The following is a 23,138-nucleotide window of genomic DNA, read 5'->3' as shown; positions in this document are numbered from 1 at the left end:
AGAATTCAAACTTTGGGAAGACGTTTTGAAACTGACCTGTATTCATGGTTACAGAGGGTGGGGGGATTTGGAAGATCATGAATCCTCGTTGCCAGGAAGTGTTTGCAGAAGACCTGGTGTAAGTCTGCAGCCAGGGTTAGCCTGGCAATGTGTCACAGATTCTGCTTTAATCAAGAAATTCTACTCTAGTTTTTAAGTCGTCACACAGAAGCTTTCATTCTTAACTAGGTTTTGTTGTTCTTGTTCGGGGGTTTTTGTTTGTTCGTTTGTTTTTTGGTCTCTGCTGCTTTAAGTGGACTATTCATGCTAACTTCTTTGTGGATTTATCAGGTGTTATTATCTTGGTTCTATGGGGCAAGAAAACAAACTTTCCCAGATATCATCTCTCACTGAAGAGATTTTATGAAGCATTCTTTTTTTTTTGTGGTACGCGGGCCTCTCCCTGTTGCGGCCTCTCCCGTTGCGGAGCACAGGCTCCGGACGCGCAGGCTCAGCGGCCATGGCTCACGGGGCCCAGCTGCTCCGCGGCACGTGGGATCTTCCCAGACCGGGGCACGAACCCGTGTCCCCTGCATCGGCAGGCGGACTCCCAACCGCTGTGCCACCAGGGAAGCCCTATGAAGCATTCTTTTACCTTTGTTTGTGTTCTTATTACCTATGTTATGGTACAAAAGATAATATATATCATACATATTTACATAGTTTGAGTTTGAGAAAGGGATTTTTCACGTAAGGAAGTCACTGTTGACATTATTTTAGGATAACATTCCTTGGAACATTGTTTTTTCAAACTAATATTTTCTTCTCTGGGAAGTGTTCCATTTTGCAATTTAGATAGAACGTGCATATCAGTGGGAATTATATGATGGGTTGTGTTTATTAAGAAATTTGGAAGATCTTAGCTCATTAAAGATACTGCTGAAATGTTCAGATGCTCATGTTAAGTCAGAAATTTTTATTCAGCCCAAAAGGAGATGTGAAATTGCTTATTGAATAGAAAGCAGTTTCTGGTTATACTTACCTAAAAGGTGTCATGACAGTCCATAAGTATTCACAGTATGCTAATCACTAATTATTTGTATAGATAACAAAAAACTAAGATTGGTGCTTCTTACTTAACCTCCTTGTCCCTTGTCTGTCCCCCAGAGCTGTACATGGAATCTTGTAATGATGTTTAGGGCTATCGGATTACTAGCAGATAACGCAGCTAGCTCTTCTAAGCATGTGATCGTTTTATATAACTTCTTTTTTTTAAGGATTGGTCCACTTTCTCAAAAGGCAGATGATTAGTTTCTGACAAATATTTAAACTTCAGTGTTAACGTTAATACTTCTTTGATACCTACTGAAAAACTTCAGCTTTCATCCCATTTTTAGAAGATCCCTAACCTTTCAGACCTGCCCTATCTAGGAATTACTCCCACTGAGGTCCAGATTTCTGGTCCTCCAGCATTTAATAAACTGGTTCTTGATGATTCAACTAATTTTAACCTATTTAGTCTCCTGACCTTATGTTGTGAAAATTCGAGGTTTGAGGCACCTGATAACGATGAGCAATATATACACTACCAAATTGGGAGAAAGAGGTAACGGGGGGTAGAGAAGAAGGCTGGGGAGAGAGAAGCTGATTGATTAGAGAGTGGCAGAGATGTTAGGCTGCTGGCTGGGTGGTGTGGACTGAAAAGTGCCCCGAGCTGGGTCTCCCTGACGCGGCCCCGTGGCTCCGGACCATCTCTCGTTAGAGTGACAGCTCCTCTTCCGCGGGCTTTCTCAAGTTCTGCTTTCACTCCGCGCTCTGTGGAGAGAGAACCAGGAACCTCCCTCCCGTGAGTTTCCTCCTTTCGAGTATGTTGGCTTCAGTAACCAGCTTTCCGTAGGGTGGATTACGAGCCCCAAATTTTCCTACAGATATTTTTCTATGTCCAATTGGCCGTACACCTGGTCTCTTGAAATATAATATTTTGACTTTTAAATTAGTTGGGCTTAATGAAATGGATTCCTTATTGACTTTGTGTCAGAATTCATCTCTTTTTTGCTGTACATTTGATGCCCCTGAATTTAGTAAATTATTCTTCTAGTTACACATTCTTTTTAGCTTATATGGTAACAAATTCTAATATCTTTAAACATAAAAGCATTATTATAATTCTGCTCCATATGTGCACTGATACCTTCCTTTGCAAGGTTCTGGCGTGGTTATTAAGTAGGAAGGGGAGCTGCCAGCTTGAAATTTTCATGGAATTCACCAAAGCTCATTGACGTCATCCAGACTGGAAGCCATGGTCTCTCTGCCAACGTCGGACAAGATGTAGTACCAGGAGAATGTTTTTTCATGTCTACACAAACGCGTTTTCCGTTTTCTTTTACTCCCGACACATGGTAATGTTCCATTCTATGTAAATGTGTTTTGCCCATTATCTTGAGCCTTTTTATTCATTTTAGCACTTTATTCCACCCCATACTAGGGAACCTTTCAGGATATTTACATTGTAGCCTAAAAGGCTTTTAGCCTTACTCATCTTTTTGTTCCTGGTTTCTGGCAGCCTCTGGCTCATGGTAGAGATTGAATATATTCCTGTTGCATCAAATTGACTAAAACTGCATATCTTCTACCAGTTAGACTTAATAGGGTCCCACTTGTATTTCTCTAAGTATGATCTGTATTAGCTGTAAACTGAATTCAGGCTGGCTACTGCCCTTCTGTTGAATCGAATGTCTCATGTTGTCTTTATTATAATGACCCACTCTGAAAGCAGACAAAATTATTAAGTTCTGCCTTAGACCCTCAGGTGCGTTTGATTTTGTGTTGTTTCTTATCTTCCTAACAGGGCTGTGTTAGACTTGGATACTTGTTTCATACTTAGTGACACGATCAGAAAGAACATCTGTTTCTGCGTTTATCTTGAGCTTAAAAGCTTATGTCATACTGACTTTATTGTCTTAGTTTATCTTAGTCTTTAATGTATAGTAAACTCCCACACAGACTCAGGTCCTCTTATATTCCGAAGCTTTTACTGCTTCTTCCCTTTAAGAATAGAAGTTGTTGCGTGGCGTTTCCCTCAGCCATGACTTTTTCTGTATTACATTGTTTTTCTTATTATCTTTCATACTGTACTGCCTGGTCATCACTTTCCTATTTACAAGCATATATATATATATTTTTTTTAGCCATTTTTTGTTTGATTTGCTAAGGTGGCTGTCCATGATTTGTAATTTAGTCTCTCATTCAGATGTGAGTGTGCCAGCCTCTACTTATAGTTCTGGTATTACAGACTAAGGTCATATCTGTCTGGAGTTTCTATTAAATTTTAGTTTGTTCCCAGTCATTCATTTATCTTGAAATCGTATCTGGTTGTTTCAGAAACACTTCTGTAATAGTTCATAGTCACAGGAAACAATCTCATGTCCTTTTCCCCTGTCTGTTCATCATGCGTGTTCCTGCCTCCTTCCTGTAACAATCCCCTTGCCAAGCAGTGCCTGTAGAGATGAGTACTGCTGTGCTGAATCGAATTAGGAAACAGAGCATTGAGCATTCTGCCCCCCTGTATGTATTTTTTTAAATGTATCTAGTTTTCCAGGAGATTGTGAAGTGCCTGCATTTGAAAAACCACTGATTTTTGTTTCTTTTTTGTCTCAAATTGAAAGAATATCTCCTAGAGATCTTCTCTAACTTCATAGCATAAATTAGGGAACCGATATGGCTTGGACCTTAACCTTAATAAAATTTAATGATAGTTTAATTCTGCCTGACCTTTGGAGAATTGGAGAATTAACTTTAAGCTTTATTTTGTATGTTATACAGTAAGGCTTGTGTGCTTTCTTTTCCTTCTTTTTTTCTCAGCTCACTAATAAGGGAATTAGGAATGTAACAAATAAGGAGCTGTGTTCAAGTCCTACGTTTGAGCATAAGAGGGACCCAACATGTCACCTATCCCGTCTCTGTAGGAGAGTTGGGAGTGATACTGCTCAAGACGTGTTGATTTTCCAGCCCTTTTGTTTCCTTAACCTATTACCTATATTTCTTTTTTCTGTCCACTTTCTAATATGAAGGAGAAAAGAAATGCCTAATCCATAACAATAAGAGTAATCTTTTTAAAAGGGTTTTATATTGACTGTTTTATCAAATCCTGTCAAAGTGAATATTGAATACTGCAAACTAAAGTTATAAGAATTGCTTAAGGGAAAGAATATTAGTTTATTCTCATGTTAACATTGATCTAATTTTAGATTATGAGTAGCTCCTTTATTTCTTTGGTTTGTAGTGAAGCTTGGAATGTCTATATATTTATTTTAAAGTAATGACGTATGCATATTTTGAAATCTTTAAATGTGTGCATTTAATTCTACAGTATGTAAAAGTATACAGTGGTCTTCAGAAGGAAGTTATGCTATCATGAAGAATAAATCTGGCTTTGTTAAAATAAATAGTATGAAGTCATGTGCTTAAAAATATTTAAACATGAAACCAATGTTATATGTCAATTATGCATATTGTTTTAAAAGAATTGATATCTGTAACAACTATAGCCATTAATGTTAGTGTTTATTCTTTGCCCAAAAAGACATATTGCTGTATTATCTCTTTTGATTTTTACAACAGTTCTGTAAGGCCTGTTTTACAGTGAGGAAACTGACAATCAGTTCAATAACTTAAATAGCTTTCCTGATATCACGAAACTAGTAAAAGGGGCAGGGCTGGGGTTCAAAATCAGATATGGAACTCCAAAGCTGATGTCTTTATTTGCCCTGCTGTACTGCTTCTCCGTATCAGAACAAGCTACTCTACTAAAGACCATTGCTCTGAACACCTAGCTGTTTTTCTCCATTTATCCATGCATGCTAAATGTAAAAACTCTTCCAAGAAAACTTGAATTTAGATGTAGCTAAATGTGTTTATTCAGTATTAACAGTAGGCTTTCTGATATGGCGTCCGTTCTTTTTAAGGAAAATTAAAGAGGAGATTAGAACGAAGAATGTCTTAATATTTTTTATTCAGTTATCATTCAATATGACCTTGCCCTAGACTAGAGTTAACACCTTACAGCACTGAATTTAAAAAAAACATTTATGACAGTCTCCAAGGGTAATTCATGCTAATGCGTCTAAATGATGGTTACGGTTTTAAGGTAGCAGGTATAGTGACTGCAGGACTCCCTCTTGTGGACAATTAAAGCAAGTAGTGGTCAAGTCTCAAGATCCACAGGCTTTTCTGTTAAAAACCTCTTTTGTCTAATAATATCGGTGACATCTTTGCCATGCTGTTTGGATGACAGACAGAGAAGAGGGTCTGTAGGAGAGTTGAGAGTGATACTGCTCAAGACGTGTTGATTTTCCAGCCCTTTTGTTTCCTTAACCTATTACCTCTATTTCTTTTTTCTGTCCACTTTCTGATATGAAGGAGAAAAGCAAGAGAAAAACATGGCTTCTAAATTTGCTGCTATCCCACATTTCAATACTGGCTCAGAGAAGCCAGGAGTGGATGACTGGAAGTAATTCCCATGTTCATTAAGTAACGATGCTCATTTAGTTTTGGTGGGTTGATTAGTTTGTTCGTGATCACAGAGTGAGGTAATGTGATATTTTAGACAAGAACCGGCAGCGCCAACAGTTCTTAATAGTAACTTGATTAAGTCACTGAGCCCTGTCGGCTTTCTAAGCTGGATTGGAATGTAGGTAACCATGTAAACTAGAACAAGCCCGAGACTTAAATAGTCCTAGCCTGGTGGAAGCTGGGCTTGAATAAAGACAACTTTAATCTGTTGTCTTTTATGCTGTGAAATAAATACTGGTGTGTCTCATGTCACAAAATGAGTTCGTGAGAATATTGGTTAATAGGGTCAGATTTTATGTAATATGGTCAGGGAGTGAGCCTTTTAGCCATTTAACTGTCTGAATGAAAGTACTAGTTAAGTTCTCAGGATCATTCTTTCTTGTTCCCAGTTCCCCATGTATCCTCTTTTTATCTGTTCCTAAATGATACTACTTATTCAACTTGATACCTTCTCAATAGTGGCCTCTACTTGCTTGTTTCAGTATAGGAATTTTATTTTTAATCATTATAGGGAATCAGTATGTATCTGTGTGTGGAGGAAGGCTGGGGGTGGGGTGAAGCAAACCTGAAACTAAAATTTTCCATCTTAACATGATCTCATCATGCTTCATCCTTGATTCATAGTTACGATTCCCTTTTCTTAGATCATATTTTGGAAGCTATTCTAGGAGAGTTCTGGAAACCTCTCCAATTTCCTTTTAGAAAACCTATTGTCCAGTTTGATAGTGTGTTTTAGAAGCCATTGAAATGTGCTCCTATGTGCTTGTTCTACTTCTGAGGGTTTGTTGTAAGGGAATCAGGACGTGTGCGAAGACTCAGTTATAAGAATGTTTATTACAGAGTTGTTGGTAAGGAAAATGAAAGTTAGGAGCAGCCTAACAGCAGAAGGATTTAGTAAATTATGATAGTTTCATACTTTAGGATAATATGTGGCTAGTAAAAATGATGGCACATGTAAGTGCCATTTATTGACTTGAAAAGATGTTCGTGGATTCTTAAGTTAAAAAATGCTGTGAACTGTCTGGGATAAAAGAGAACCTGTATGTTTATGCATATATAGGAAATAATTCATAGAAAAATACCTAGAGCACCAGGCTGTTGATAGGTGTTGTTTCTGGACTGCTAAGCTTTTCCATGCACCTTGTCCCCATTCTCAAACCCAGGTTGAGCGGAAGAGAAGGCTTAGGGCAGCTACTCCCAGAAGGGACCAGGCAAAATACCTTTTAAAGGAAAGGGACAGTGTGGCTCAAAAATAACAGGGTAGGGGGCTTCCCTGGTGGCACAGTGGTTGAGAGTCCGCCTGCCGATGCAGGGGACACGGGTTCGTGCCCCGGTCCGGGAAGATCCCACATGCCGCGGAGCGGCTGGGCCCGTGGGCCATGGCCGCTGAGCCTGCGTGTCCGGAGCCTGTGCTCCGCAACGGGAGAGGCCACAACAGTGAGAGGCCCGTGTACCACAAATAAAATAAAAATAACAGGGTAGGAAGCTCTAGGGGTTGGTTCCTCCATCAAAACAACCACTAAACTGGAAAAAAAAATTGGCAGAATTAACTATTTCAGGACTCTGGACCCTGACTGGACACTTATAACAGCCAGGGGAGTGCTTGATGAGGGAGGGGCTGCTGTTCTTTGGCAGTTGAGCTGTGTGCACAAACCAGTGATCATCCCCCGCTCCTCAGCCCCTCGACCTGTGGGGAGAGTGGCCTGTGTTTCTTTAGTGACTTGCTAAAGCCAGGTGGGCAGTGGGGACCTAGTCCTCCAGAAATTTGGGGTTGCTTCTTGACGTCAGTCTGGCAGATCCTGAGGGTTAGGCACAGATGTTTGCCTTGGTTTCAGCCCTTTCAGCTGCAGAGGCTTTGCCCAGAAGCATCTACCAGAAGATTTAAAGAATCGGTACTTCTCTCCCCACCCCCCAGCCTTTGGAGCCAGACATATAAGGGAAATCTGTGTTGGGTCTTTGGCTGACTGCAGAGATACTGTAGCAGGAATTTCAGTGACCACACACAACAAGGAATAAACAAACTCAGATAGATATGCAAAGACCAAAATAGTCTGGTCACAAAATAGTCACAAAACAGATGGCTTCTGCCCACAACAAGCAGAAATAAATAGCCCTGGAAGAGTGAGAGATTAGATTTCCAGTTGCCACAGCATAATACTCACAATGTCCAGTTCTCAATTAAAAACTGTAAAACATACAAAGAAAATGGAAAGTATGGTCCATACATATGAAAAAATGAACTTCACAAAAACCATCCTGAGGAAGCCCACACATTAGAATTGCTAATCAAAGATGTTAAATCAACTGTCTTAAATGCTCAATGAGCTAAAGCAAACCATGGGAAAAGAACTAAAGGAAATCAGGAAAACGTTGTATGAACAAAATCAGAATCTCAATAAATAGAAATTATAAAAAAGAACCCAACAAGTTCCAGAGCTGACAAGTATGATAACTGAAATGAGAAATTCACTAGAGGGATTCAGCAGCAGATTTGAGCAGGCAGAAGAAAGGATTGGCAAACTTGAAGATAAGAACATTGAAATAATCCAGACTGAGAAGCAGAAGGAAAAAAAGAATGAAGAAAAATGATGAGAGCCCAAGAAACCAGTGGAGGGATCATCACGTGTACCAACATATGACTCATAGGAGACCCAGCAGGAGAAAGAAGAGAGAAAGGGGCAGAAAAATGATTTGAATGGTGGAAAACTTCCCATATCTGAAGACATGGATATACACATCCAAGAAGCTCGGTAAACTCCAAGCAGGATAAACTCAAAGAGATCCACACAGAGATGCATTATAGTCAAATAATTGAAACCCAAAGGCAAAGAAAGATAACTGGGGCAGCCATGGTAAAAGCACCTGAATATTGAGTATGTTTAATGCTAGAGCTGAACTTAAAATGCAAATGGGGATTGGAGTGAAAGGGGGAAAAAAGCACTCTAACAACTAACAAACACTGGAAGAGGAAAAGGCAAAGAAGATGGGATATAGAGTGATTTCCTGTGTAGTGTTATTTCCTGTTTGTAATAATAAAACATTAAAGAATGATATCTAAAGCTGACAAGTAGTGGAAAGCAAGTAGTGGAAATATAAGCATATTTAATAAAATGAAGGTATTTTTGCAGATTGTGAAGTTGTAGCAGTGCCCTTCAGTAGAGGATTGCTTAAATAGATTATGGTCCATCCATATGATGGAATACTTTGTAGCCTCAGAATGAGGAAGGTCTCTGTGTACTGATAGAGAAAGAGCTCTAAGATAAATTTAAAAACAAAGTACAGAACAGGTTATATGGTATGCTGCCATTTACGTAAAAGAAGTAGAAACATAGTATATAATGATGTTTCCATATATTTGATCCAAAAATTGAAAAAGGATACCCGCAAAACTTTTAAAAGGTGATCATTTTAGGGGAGAGTTTGGCATTTGGTTGGATCAGAAACTGGGTAGGGGTAAGGTTTTTCACTGTGTTCTTTTCTCCCTCCCTCCTCCTTTCCCTCCTTGATTTTCATTTTTGAAACGTGAGTGCAGTACATACTAAAAATTAGATTAATGAAAAAAAAATCAGATACCACCCCTCCCCCCATTTTGGTCCCACCCCTCCTCCCATTTTGGTCCTATACTTAAAGTCTCAGGCAAAGCTTTGAGGTAGTTTTAATTACCATCTCTGCAAAGTCTTATGAGATTTTCAGTTCTTTCTGGAATGTAATCTTCTTAGGTATAGGCTCCTCAGTCCCCCTAGGTGAAGAAAATTCTTTTCACTGGATGATTTGCCATTTCATTTGGACAGGTTCTCTGTCCTTTCTTAGATTGTTTGTGAAATAATCAGTCATTGTTAAGGCTGGTTCTATCACTAAGTGAAGGTCTGTTTCTTATCCTGTTGTATAGGTTATTTGTGGGATTAGTCTTGCTGGAAGGCATTGGGTTCCTATGATGAGTGAGCTTTTCCCCTTCAGTTAATACCTAATATTCATGCTCAACTTAATGTGGTCAAAACAGAACTCTTGTTAATGAGTCCCAACTTCAGGGCTCTGTGAAACAGGAAAAAAGATGAATTATGGTTAGTTTTTTTTAGTTAAGGAAAATGAGACATTGAGAAGTTGTGACTTGTGAGAAGTCACCTAGAAGATAGGAATAAGGCAGGGGGAGGTACAGCTGTGATCTCGTGGGTAGAGCCCTGACTCCCAGACAGTGCCACCTGTCTTAACCATTGACAGTGTGAATCCTGCCATGTTGATGTAGGGACTTAGCACAGTGGATTGAGCCCCTTCAAATGAGGCTTATTAATTTTTTGGACCTTATGTAATTATCCTCCCAAAGAGATTCTCAAGTTTACTTCAAGGGTGGATTAGTTTGGACATACAATTTGGGAGCAGTGATCCTACTGTCAGTGTCCACACACAGGATGCAAAGGAATTGCTAGTGATAAAATTGTTACCTTTTGTGTGTGATTTAAGATAGTAAATTGAAGGGAATGCTTATGAAGTCATGCTTATGACCTTGAACTCTTTCAGGTTTCTTTTCCATAATGAATAGAATACGTGTCTTCTGCAACATTTTTTAGAAGCTTTCTAAATGCCTTGGCTCTAATGCGTTAATTGTATTGCATTTCTACTTTGGTTTCTAAGGTTATATTTGTAAAATGGGGATGATAATCTTTGCCATCTTCACAGGACTGTTGTGATTATTAAATGGGATGGCAGATGTGAACGTGCTTTTTGTAAAACAGTCAAGTGCCTTGTAAATGCAGAGATGGCAGTACTCGTATTAATTAGTTCTCATCTGTTCCCCATGTGTTCGTGTCATTCCACTCTGGCCCTTCCAGGTCCAGTCTTTTCTAGGAATAAGACTAGAAGGGTCATATTAAATTCTTGTATTTCTGGGACTTCCCTGGTGGTGCAGTGGTTAAGACTCTGCAGTCCCAATGCAGGGGGCCTGGGTTCGATCCCTGGTCAGGTAACTAGATCCCACATGCATGCTGCAACTAAGAGTTTGCATGCCACAACTAAGAGCCCACAACTAAGACCCAGCACAACCAAATAAATAAAATTAATATGTATTTAATTGAATACTTTTATTTCTGTGCGTTAGCTTTTTTCCCTCTGTGTTTCTTTCTGTACATACTTTCATCTAAATAAGGACAATTTTGAATAATGGTACACACAGAATTTTATCATAAACAGTCAATAAACCATACTGTAGAGATGTAATAAGAAACTTGTGCGTAATACTGTGGACACACAGGCTTTGTCAGTAGACCTGTGTTTTAAAACCTAGTTGTCAGGGACTTCCCTGGTGGTGCAGTGGTTAAGAATCCGCCTGCCAGTGCAGGAGACAGGGTTTGATTCCCTGGTCCGCGAAGATCCCACATGCCACGGAGCAGCTAAGCCTGTATGCCACAACTACTGAGCCTGCGCTCTACAGCCCTTGAGCCACAGCTACTGAGCCCAAGTGCCACAGCTACTGAAGCCTGAGTGCCTAGAGCCCGTGCTCCGCAGCAAGAGAAGCCACTGCAAAGAGAAGCCTGCGCACCGCAGCGAAGAGTAGCCCCCGCTGGCTGCAACTAGAGAAAGCCCGCATGCAGCAATGAAGAGCCAACACAGCCAAAATAAATAAATTTATTTTTTTTTAAAATCTAGTTGTCACCCTATATTGGCTGTATGATCTTATATATATAATATATACACCCTATATTGGCTGTATGATCTTATATATATAATATATACACCCTATATTGGCTGTATGATCTTATATATATAATATATACACCCTATATTGGCTGTATGATCTTATATATATAATATATACACCCTATATTGGCTGTATGATCTTATATATATAATATATACACCCTATATTGGCTGTATGATCTTATATATATAATATATACACCCTATATTGGCTGTATGATCTTATATATAATCTCTTGTAGATTCAGTGTGCTCATGTATAAAGTGGAAGATAATAATACTTGTTTTTTTATCATTGTTGACGGCTAGATGAGATACCTCTTCTTTTTTTTAAAATTCATTTTATTTATTTATTTTTGGCTGTGCTGGGTCTTTGCCGCTGCGTGCGGGCTTTCTCTAGCTACAGCAAGCGGGAGCCACTGTTTGTTGAGGTGCACGGGCCTGTCATTGCGGTGGCCTCTCCCACTGTAGAGCACGGGCTCCAGGCACACGGGCTCAGTAGTTGCAGCTTGCGGGCTCCAGAGCACAGGCTCAGTAGTTGTGCTGCATGGGCTCAGTTGCTCCACGGCATGTGGCATCCTCCCGGACCAGGGCTCGAACCCATGTCCCCTGCATTGGCAGGCGGACTCCCAACCACTGCGCCACCAGGGAAGCCCTAGATAGCTTTTTTTAAAGCACATGGAACATTACTTTCACTGAACTTATTAAACTAACCTCATTTCCTCAAACTTACTAATTCTAGTTCAAACATAATTGCTTGATATTAATAACGTTACCATTTTGGTTCTAGTCCTTTTAATGTAAGTTACATTGATAAAGATAAAAATTTAACTCCACAGTTGTTCTAGATACTCTATTTTAGATCCACTGGGATGAAAAATGAGAAGAAACCCACGTAACTGTGCGTTATCTTATTTCTGGCTTATGTCAGTGTATGGGAACCTCAGAACTCATCAGGTATTTCAAAAACAGTATGCATTTATTCATTTACTCAGTATGTTTTATACATACCTACATGGCACTATTATTAGGCTTTGGAATACAAAGATGAAAAAAAAATAATCCGTGCCTGTATTGGAGGTCATCATTTGTTGAAGGAGACAGATAAATAAGCAGTTGTAATAACAGCCTCAAAAGTAGTGTGATAAGTGTCTGCATGGGTAGCCTTGAGAACCCAGAGGAGGTGCCTCCCATCTCTCCTGGATGGGGAATGTGTATATAGGTTCCCAGGGAAGGTGTCATCTGAATTGAGTCTGGAGAGAGCCAGAACCTGGAGCATGAAGCCTTTTCTTCCAGGCCAAGAAGATGGAGTTCATTTTAAAATGATGAGGGATCAGTGAATATTTTTATTTAGAGCAACATAAACAGATTTGGAACTTAGGATAATTACCTAGATGCGTACCTCCAAGCAGTGGCATCAACATCAATTTTATTATCGTCTACATTGCCATCATTTATTTAATACCTATTATATATCTGACTCATGTGTATATTATCTCATTTAATCCAGCACCCTTTGAACTAGATACTATTGCCATTATTTTATAGATGAGAAAACACTGGGTGATAGAGGTTAATAGAACAGTTAGTGACTGGACACACAAGAGAGAATGTGTTTGATTACCTGTCATTCCACCAGTGGGATGTTAATGGAAGGTAAGATGAGAGATGATGATCTGTTGATCCTTAGTCTTCCACTTTGATGTTTCGTATTATGAACATTTCACTTAACTTAGTTAGATTCTAGAATTTAAAGATAACATTCATGCCCTACAAGACAGCTTGTAACCAATGTCTTTTATTTTGTCTGGTGCCCCAGAAGCTTTGGTTCATTCTAACACTGCAGGGACACTGTTAGACTGTTAGACTCATGGAAAGAAAACGTATCCGTATCCAATGTGGAACCACATTTTTTTTTCTAGAGTTTTTCATCTTGCAGGATTTTCATCCCTATCCTTTAGAACTCTTACAGGGTATAAGCTACTTTATTCTCCATTCCATCTCCTTTTCCTCTGAATAAAATTCTCTTAAGGAAAGATTTGAAATGATACCTCATTAGGATTTGAGATGTTTGAGTTGAATGATTAATTCTTAAAGTCTCATGTATAACTTGGGACCTGGCTTCTCAATATGAAGGATAGTTTGAAACTAGATTTTATCTTTCTGCTTCATAGTGTTCGTATAGTGTATTGAAGCGATGGAGTGAAAGGTAATAATTCTTAGGAAGTTAAAAAAAACTGATTATTAATCTAACCACACTCCTCATTAGCTTTCTAAATGCTGATAAAATTGGCGATTTGCCCCTTCATTCTCAGCTCTTTAATTGAAAGTACAAATAAAGTACCTCTTCTCTTCTAGAAATATGGCATGGAAGCTGATTAATTTTAAGAAATACTTGTATGTAACTAGAAGGGGTACAACAAAGATAGGGTATGCACAGTTTTGAGTCGCTCTACTCACCTTTTACTCCTTTTATTTCAGCTCAATCTGAAATCGAAGTTTCTGTGTCTGCAAGGAATATCAGAAGGTTACTAAGTTTCCAGCGGTATCTTAGATCGTCACGCTTTTTCCGTGGTACCAGCGTTTCGAATTCTCTAAACATTTTAGATGATGATTATAATGGACAAGCCAAGGTGTGTATAGCTTTTTCAAGAAAACATTAATTTTTAGATAAGTTTAAGCCTTGTTTTTCCCATATGGTACTGATTTATAGAGCCTTTTTTTGTATGTGAAATCAGTTGAACCCATTTTTCAGGTTTTCCCTTTAGAGCAGCTAGCTGTTCATCCTATAATTAGGTATTACAGAGCAAGGAACATTTCTGAAGTAACTAAAATAATGAAAATGTTTTCAATTTATTATAACAGCAAGTAGATCAATAGAAAGTTAAGCTATAAGATCACACTTAACGCTGGGAAGAATATTATGGATTGTCTGATCTAATTTCTGTATTCTGTAGCTAAGAACAGTATGGCCTTAAAAAAAAAAAAAAAGAACACTATGGCCTAAATAGTATAAGGAACTTGGTTGAGCTCCCCCAGCTGGTTAGAAGTAAACCCAGCACAGGAAGACTCATGACTTTCAGTCAAATGATTTTTCATAATCTCTTGTATCAGTGAGATATTTGGAAGATTTAGATTTTTTAAAAATTAAACCTGGTGATTGTGTGCATTGTTTTCTTTATATAGTTTAAAAGAAGTATGTTAATGAAGGTGCAAGTTAGTTGAGGTTGTTTTTGACCAAATGAGGATTTTTTAAATAATCTTATGTTTCTAATATTTGTAAAAGTATTCTTTGACTTAATACTTACAGGCCAGATGTTGTCAGTTTGTGTAAATAGGGTCAGGGTACCCACTCTACGGTTATACTAAAGTGAAAAAATTTGCCTCCCAGTTTGATAAAACAAATCAGTGGAATAGTACTGATGCTTTCCTTAAATTTTAAAAAGTTCACAAGTTTTGTTTTTTAGAATGAGAATATTATGTGTATCATTGGTTGTTAGTATTATAATCTCAACCAGTAGTACCTTAATGTTGCTTATGTCGATTAGGTCATAAATGTATACGACAGTGAAGTTTTGGATACAAAATAAAAATTTTTTCTTGAAAATAAAAGTCCACAAAATTTTCAGGTTACAAATATATGGTGTAAAAGTATCTATTTGAGTTTTAGGGTTGTGGGATTTATTTACTTGGCTGAAATAACCATCAACCTAAAAATTAACGTAGTAAATGCTATTGACTCTTTTATAAGGCTATTTAAAGACTATAAATAAATACCTGTAAATTGGGAGTGTATTTTCAGAAAACGAATAACAAATAATTTGAGTGTAGTACACTGTAGGTGTCTGGTGCCTGGGTTCCAGAATCGGACCTCCTGACGTCAGATCCCAGCTCTGTTACTTTCTTGCTGAGCAAGTTAGACCTTTTTGCCTCTTTCCCCATCTGTAAATGAGGATTGAAAACAATGCCTGCTTGATAGTGTCGGCATGAAGAGTAAGAGTAAAGCACTTTTAACAGTGCCTGGGATATAGCAAGTGTTCGGCTATTATAATTTACTTGTATTCGATTTTAAAAATCTGGTTTCTAGACCATGCAGTGTATGAACCACACTTCTGTGATGTTAAGTTATATTCGAATTCTTGACCGTTCATGGGAGTATAGGAATAAGTCGAAGGGAACACTAACCTTACCTATACATTTATTAACTGGAAAACAAAATAATAATTGTTTTTTTCAAATGGAGTTTATCCCTCTGGACATGTTTTGGAGCCGTTTGGAAAGGTCATGATTAAAGGGAGAATGATACTTAACTTAAAGTAAATCAACCACTTCCCATTTTCATTAACTTCCCTGTGGACTGTCTACAAAAGATAGAGAATGTTACTGAAATTAAATTACAGTAGGAATGTTTGGTTTTCATTTCAGTGTATGCTGGAAAAAGTTGGAAATTGGAATTTTGATATCTTTCTATTTGATAGACTAACAAATGGTAAGTGAAGAATTTGACTTACTCAAGTTAATGTATTCTTGAGATTGCCGCACTGACGGTACAGCCGCTGGTGGGCTGCTGCTTTCATTTACTTAGGTTAGGAGCCCTCTGCTGGCAGAGGGAGCATTGTTGTGTTGCTTCTTTAGTGACTGACTTGTAAGCCTAGAGAATCAATCTAAAATTTTATTTTTTGATTATGACTCTTAGTAGTAATCAAAAGTAACCACTGTCATCATCACTTGGGCGTCCCTTATTAATGCTACTGTTATTAATAACCCAAGGCGAACATCACTATCTCATCGTTTTTGTTTTTTTTTTTCTTTTTTGGTTTCTTTTGTACTGTAGTCACAGTGACATCCTCTGATCTTGTATTCCAGTTTTGATAGCCCCAGATATGTGGTAGATGAATGACCCTTTGAGAGATGGCTTTTCTTCTAGCTCTGGCTCCTAGGCTTTCCTTTCTCTGCTCACTTGAGAGACGGCGTGTTAATGATCAGCAACAGTGGTTCCTTCTGGCACTGCTTCTCCATGGCGGGGTCGGGTGGGGTGGGAGGAGCTCGTGGCTTCTTGAGGGGGCGTATCAGAATCTACGGAAAGTATGAGTACTTTGAAAAAGACAGGTGATTCTTTTTTTTAGATGCTGGGGGTAGGAGTTTATTAATTAATTTATTTATTTTTGCTGTGTTGGGTCTTCGTTTCTGTGCGAGGGCTTTCTCTAGTTGTGGCAAGCGGGGGCCACTCTTCATCGTGGTGCGCGGGCCTCTCACTATCGCGGCCTCTCTTGTTGTGGAGCACAGGCTCCAGACGCGCAGGCTGAGTAGTTGTGGCTCACGGGCCTAGTTGCTCTGCAGCATGTGGGATCCTCCCAGACCAGGGCTCGAACCCGTGTCCCCTGCATTAGCAGGCAGACTCTCAACCACTGCGCCACCAGGGAAGCCCCAAGACAGGTGATTCTGATGTGTTTACCTCTTTCTGAGTTTTGTTTTGCTTTGTGGAAAGGGTTCATTTTTCTTTATTCTGTTTGGGAACGGGAACAGAATTCCCTTTGAGAATCATTATTTAGTGTAAAATTTTTGGCATTAAAAAAGAAAAAAGGTGGGCTTCCCTGGTGGTGCATTGGTTGAGAGTCCGCCTGCCGATGCAGGGGACACGGGTTCGTGCCCCGGTCCGGGAGGATCCCACATGCCGCAGAGCAGCTGGGCCCGTGAGCTGTGGCCGCTGAGCCTGCGCGTCCGGAGCCTGTGCTCCGCAACGGGAGAGGCCACAACAGTGAGAGGCCCGTGTACCGCAAAAAAAAAAAAAAAAAGGTGGTACCTGTTGTCCAACTAGACTTTGCCCCTTTTGCCTTAATATGTTTTAAATGAAGCAGAGTGCAAAGTTCACTGAGAGGAAGTCAGTTCTGATGGTTGAGAATGAAATAAATATGTGATTCACTGCTATACTTTGAAATCACTTTTTTTTTCTTATTTTACTTTGGAATAAAGCTCCTTTCCTAAGAAAGCCAAGTATGGGAAATGGACAAGCAAATAGAACTGTATGCGTCTTGAGAACAGCACGGGTCTAGCTTTTTAGTGTCACTACGTCATTCGCTCTGAGCTGTATGGTCAGGCATAGTGAGGATGCCTTTGTGATCACCTTCAAGTGGTCTGTGGACTGCTGACCGAAAATAAACCGAAGCGACCCAGGCACAAGTGTAAAGACAGTAAAGTTCTCCTCAGTGGTGGAGCCTCCCTCCCGCTTCCCTGCCTTTTGTTTTTCCCCCTTTTCTGTTCCTACTCACCTCTCTTTTGCCCTCTGGTGCCTAGTGTCTGTTCCTCTCCCTGCCCCCACTTGGGCCTGTCCACACAGAAAAGGCTCTAATATCATTTAGGGCCTATCGGAGGCTCTTAATATCAGCTGTCCTTCCTTGCAGCCATCCCCTTTTTGAAAATATAGGTGCCTCAGCTTCTAGGTCTGGGAAACTCCCCTTTCCTAATGCAACACAAATATTACTTTAGTCATTATCTCAAGATAAACATAGATGAGACAGTGCCGCCCTTAACACCTTCAAGGTCTAGCCTCACATAAACACTAAGAGCTCATAGCCTATTCTTAGTCTCCTGAGACACTTGTCACCCACTGAAATAGTTGATTGTTTTTCTCTAGATTTTATTTTTAAAAAGAACATACCTGCTAGTCAGGGGGCGTGGCGATAAAAGTGGAATGAGGGTGACGGTGCAGGATGGGCAGAAGTAATGGCCACTAGTCTACGTCAGTTAATTTAGCACTTGGCTTTCCTTCAATCATCTCACTCCTTTTTTGTGGAGAAGGTGGCCGAATGGTTTCTTCTTGGAGTTGTTAGGGGTTAGTAGAAACGACCCATGGTTAGCCACCCACCTGTGCTTTTACAGATGGTGATATCTGTGTTCAGTTCACTACAGTCACCCAAAAGTTACAGGAATTCTGTACGTGAAGAGATATTACTGGGAAACAAGTGGGCAGGAGAAAATTCCTTTAACTTGCATTATTTAATTGGATCTGCTTTCCTTTCAGAGCTCCTTAGCCTGAAACGAATTCTGGATGATATATGTACATAGTATCCAAGTATATAGTTTTCCCTTCTTGCTGTCGACCTGGTGTGTTCTGTGTTTCTTCCTCTGGTGATTTCCCAAATGATACTGTGAGGAGGGCAGGGAAGAAACAAAACTCTGATTCCCAGCTTGTCCACTGCAAAGCGGGAAGTAGTTACTACCTGGTAGGATATATTTGATGTTGCCTTTGCAGGAATGAGTTAGGTTACATCAGATAGCAAGATAGGGCTTGTCTCCCCCAAAAGTCACCTGGTGCATGAGGACCCTCGTTGCCAGGCCTGTGTTATAGCCGTAGCCCAGTCCTGCCAGCTCCCAAGTATTGAAGAGAATCACATCCTAAAACCTGTCGAGAGCCGTAACACCGTAGGCAGGTCCGTCCTTTCATATATCTTTATATAAAGGGTAACTTTTCTATAAGTACAGTTTTCTTTTCCAAGAAGGTGTTTCCATTCTCATATAAAATAACTGCTTCTATGCCTGTTTCTTGTTTAACGTATCAACTAAGCATCATCACTTGCTTTGAAGTGTTTCGTTGACTTGGTGTTCTTATTTACTGGTATTGAGTCAGTTGGTATCTTACAAACTGAAAATGAGAAAAAGCGTCGCCTACAGTTTTTCATTTTGATATGGGCGGTACGCTGGTAGTTTGGCTCTTGTCAGATTCCCCCAGGCTTCTTGGTGGAGGACGTTAACATGCGTTTCTTACTACCATTCGCCTGAATTCCAGATGAGGGTGTCTTACCATTGGATTGCAGCTTTCTTAAAACTTATTCTAGATCCTAGAAATTGGTAATTTATTTCATTAGGTTTGGGAAACAATTCGGGGAGAATCCTGCGATTACCTAAATACCCAGAATGAATATACATTCTTTTTTTTTTAAATTGAGGCATAATTGACATAGAACATTATGTTAGCGTCAAACATACAATGTCATGATCTGCCATTTGGATGTACTGCAAACTAATGGCCGCAGGGGTCTAGTTAACGTCCGTCAGCATACACAGTCACGGTTTTATTCATTACGATGAGAATTTTCTTTTTTTTTTTTTTCTTGCGGTACGCGGGCCTCTCACTGTTGCGGCCTCTCCCATTGCGGAGCACAGGCTCGCGACGCGCAGGCTCAACAGCCATGGCTCACGGGCCCAGCCTCTCCACGGCATGTGGGATCTTCCCGGATCGGGGCATGAACCTGTGTCCCCCGCATCGGCAGGCGGACTCTCAACCACTGCGCCACCAGGGAAGCCCTATGATGAGAATTTTTAAGACCTTCTCTTGGCAGCATTCAAATACACAGTGCACCCATTTTGTCCCCTTGCCCCACGTCTGACAACCAACCGCCGGTCTGTTCTCTGTATCTGTGAGCTCGAGATTTTGTTGTTTTTGTTTTACATTCCACATATAAGTGAGATTATACAGCATTTATCTTTCTCTGTCTGACTTACTTCACTTAGCACAGTTCCCTCAAACTCCATCTATGTTGTCGCATATGGCAAGATTTCCATCTTTCTTATGGCTGGGTAATATTCCACTGCATATACACCACGATTTCTTTATCTGTTCGTCCATTGATAGGCCCTTAGGTTGATTCCATGTCTTGGCTGTTGTAAATAATGCTTCAGTGAAGGTGGGGGTGCAGGTATCTCTTTGAGATAGTGATTCCATCTCCTTCAGATGTATACCAGCAAGTGGGATTGCTGGATCATAAGGTAGTTCTACTTTAAATTTCTTGAGGAACCTCCATGGTTCTCCATAGTGGCTGCACCAGTTTACAGTCCCACCAACAGTGCACCAAGGGTTCCCTTTTCCTCACATCCTAGCTAATGCTTGTTATCTCTTGTCTTTTTGATAATAGCCATTCTGACAGGTGTGAGTGGATATCTCATTGTGGTTTTAATTTGCATTTCCCTGAGGATGAGTGATGCTGACGAGCTTTTCTTGTACCTGTTGGCCATTTGTATGTCTTCTTTGGAAAAATATCTATTCAGATTCTCTGCCCATTTCTTAAAACCAGATTGTTTTTTGAACATACGTTCTGAAATATCTCTATATATGCCCTAAGAAAAGTTGGTTGTTACCGTGGTCATGACAGAAACATAGCTCGCTTCTTCACAAGTGATTCTAGACCACATGGGTTCATGTTTGTACCAGTAGAGTGTTACTAGGATCGGAATGCGTTCTTACATTTAACTCCTTAAAGGGAAAAGATTTGAAATGGTTTTTTCTTTCTGTGTGAAGGTGATGTGTCGGATGGTTTTTAGGAAGACTCTCTCTCGGTTGCCACATCCTTCCCACTGTTGCTTATGCAAACCTCGCTCCAGTTAGTTTACTTTTTTCCTCATCTGTGGGCTTCTAAACAGTTGTTCAGGCAGTTTTGGATAATTAGTTTAGCCTGATAGTTCTTTGAAATTCTTCATAAATATTATTACTACAGATTTTCATTGTGGGACTAGTTGGGTCTTTTGTACATGTTTGTAAGAATCATAGATTTTTTTCGAGGATACCGGCATCCTGTGTATGTTATTGTTATTGTCTGAATGCTGGCAGTAACTTATGAGCTCACACACCTTTAAAACCTACAGTCTGCTTAATTGTTAAATAACATAGCATAGGCAGCCACGGCGCTTTGCTCCGGGACACCCCCACTCAGAGCAGTGTGGTGGAGGGATGGTTATGAGGAGGTGAGTGCACACGTTTTAGGTGCTTTGGGAAATTGAATTAAACTTACTCAGTGTGGACAATTTTCAAAGTTTTCTATCAATTCTAATTATTTTGGTGTCTTAAAAAAAAAACATCTATTCAAAAATGTTTATCTTCCAGTTGTTTGGTTTTGGAAAAATAAAACCAAAACATCTTTTTTTCTTAGAATAGAAAGAACCTGTGATATTTAAAGTTCTAAACTGGTAAAATTAAAATAAGTTGTAAATTTTAGATAGAGAAAAAGTAGGCCTTAGCACTCTTCGTGTTTTGTGTTCAAACCTACATTTGGAAGTACAGTGCAGTTACATAAGCTTGTATTCCTGCTAATATCTCCTCTTCTTCCTTTTTAGGAAATAGTCTAGTAAGTTTAACCTTTCATTTATTTAGTCTTCATGGATTAATTGAGTACTTCCGTTTAGATATGATGAAACTTCGTAGATTTTTAGGTAAGTGGTTCTAACCCATTTAACGGTAATAAGATTTATACTGGTACTTGTTTAACTTGTCTCTCAGTTATATCAGCTGTTGCTCTACAACTAATCACCCCAAAGTTAGCGGCTTGAAGAAAACACACATTGGTTTAGCCCCGAGTCTGCAGGGCTGTGGAGCGCGGCTTCTGGTCTGGCTGAGTTGGTCCGTGGCCCCGCCCCTGACGCCCAGTGAGCCGCACTGCGGCGTGCTGGGCCTCCGCTGGGACACCGGGCCGACCCGGCTCAGCTCCACACGACCTCCTGTTAAATTCAAAGGAGGCACCGTAATAGAGCCACTTTAAAAACAAAAAAAGGAAAAAGATTATTTTCCAACAAGCCCAGCTTGTTCAGAGAGCAGTGGCCAGTTGGCAGGAGGGCGCTGGCACATCCAGACCCCCGAGCCCAGCCCGGACACTGGCTCGCCTTGCTGTCCGCCGCATCCCGTCAGGTGGGGGGTGGGGCACACCTCTGGGTGGGGAAGCTGCAAAGGCCCAGTGCCGCTGGGGGCTGGGTCAGCTTTGCTGTCAGTCTCCCACATCAGCCCCGGCTTTCTCGCAAAGATGACACAGTTTCTGTCCTTTCCTAACTTTTTGAAGGCTAAAACCTTAAAAGATCCAGGTGCCTTGCACTTGGGTCTCCTCTTTTTCTGATCCCAGAAACCTCCTGACAGGAAACTTCAAAGATTATTTTGAACATGTTTTCATGTGCAGAGTGATATTTAAGAGCGCTCTGCTAGGGAAAAAATTAGAGTCTTTCACCGAATAAAGGAAAACGTTAGAAGAAAATTAGCATAGGATTCTTGTTTTTGTAACGAAGTTGATAATATTTTCTTTCCTCTTCGTTAGCAAAGTAAGATAAATTTATTACCTGAGACGTTGAGAAACTTCTAATGCATATTCATTTACAAATTGTATGCCTGCAATACTCTATCTGTTATAAAACACATCAATAGATATTAACACGAGTGTTTAGAAAACTATTTTAAAGGATGGGATCAAAGTACATACAGAATTCTAATGCTCTTTGCCTCTCACCAGTGAGTCCTAGCTCACCACCTTGGGGTTGGCTCACCGTACCTGGAGATCACTGGATTGAGTGATGGGCTGTGAGGGCCACAGTGCAGGTTTGGTGGCAGTGGGGACGGCTCTACCCTCTCATCCTAGTCTACTTTTTCATGGTAGCATAATACAGACACTGAGCAGAGAAGGCAGGATTAACACATCATCCTTCCCTACTACTGAAAAACTAATTGCAGGTCTGAAACTCACCTCACTGATGGAGTATCCCAAGGATCGTGTTCACATTCCCCAATATCTGTATTATTTTAGCCTCATAAAGATTTTTGTCCTCTGATGAATTCCTACTTCCTAGAACGGTATCTACTACAATGAGTATTTGTTGAATGAACTGTACAGTTTTTATTAAACTAAGAAACTCCTTTTAAATTAAAAAAAAAAGTCAGAGGAGTGGGGCACAATGATAGATTGACATTTTAAAAGAGAAAAAAAGGAAAAAATTTTTTTATAATTTTGACATGAATACCTTCATGCCATTTAAAGAGTTTCAAACAAGAGTCAAGGTGGTGTTGATGCCTCGGGTATACATGTGAGTTATGATAAGTGATTATCATCTCCCCGAATCAGAACAATTAGCTGATAGCCACATGAGAA

General features: G+C 39.9%; 1 protein-coding gene across 2 annotated transcripts in view; it reads left to right on the top strand.

Annotated features, from left to right (window-relative positions):
- PDE7A (phosphodiesterase 7A) overlaps positions 1-23,138 on the top strand; it is a 112,730-nt gene that overhangs the window by 75,840 nt on the left and 13,752 nt on the right. For both annotated transcript variants that reach the window (XM_065895200.1, XM_065895201.1), the window contains exons 4-6: positions 13,723-13,874; positions 15,667-15,730; positions 21,349-21,444. In XM_065895200.1, the coding sequence (XP_065751272.1) occupies positions 13,723-13,874; positions 15,667-15,730; positions 21,349-21,444 (312 nt within the window). The remainder of the gene's footprint in view (positions 1-13,722; positions 13,875-15,666; positions 15,731-21,348; positions 21,445-23,138) is intronic.

The sequence above is a fragment of the Phocoena phocoena genome, chromosome 17 (assembly GCF_963924675.1).
Source record: "Phocoena phocoena chromosome 17, mPhoPho1.1, whole genome shotgun sequence".
NCBI classification, from domain to species: domain Eukaryota; kingdom Metazoa; phylum Chordata; class Mammalia; order Artiodactyla; family Phocoenidae; genus Phocoena; species Phocoena phocoena.
Note: the sequence above shows the minus strand (reverse complement) of the source record. Positions and strands in the feature narration are given on the sequence as shown.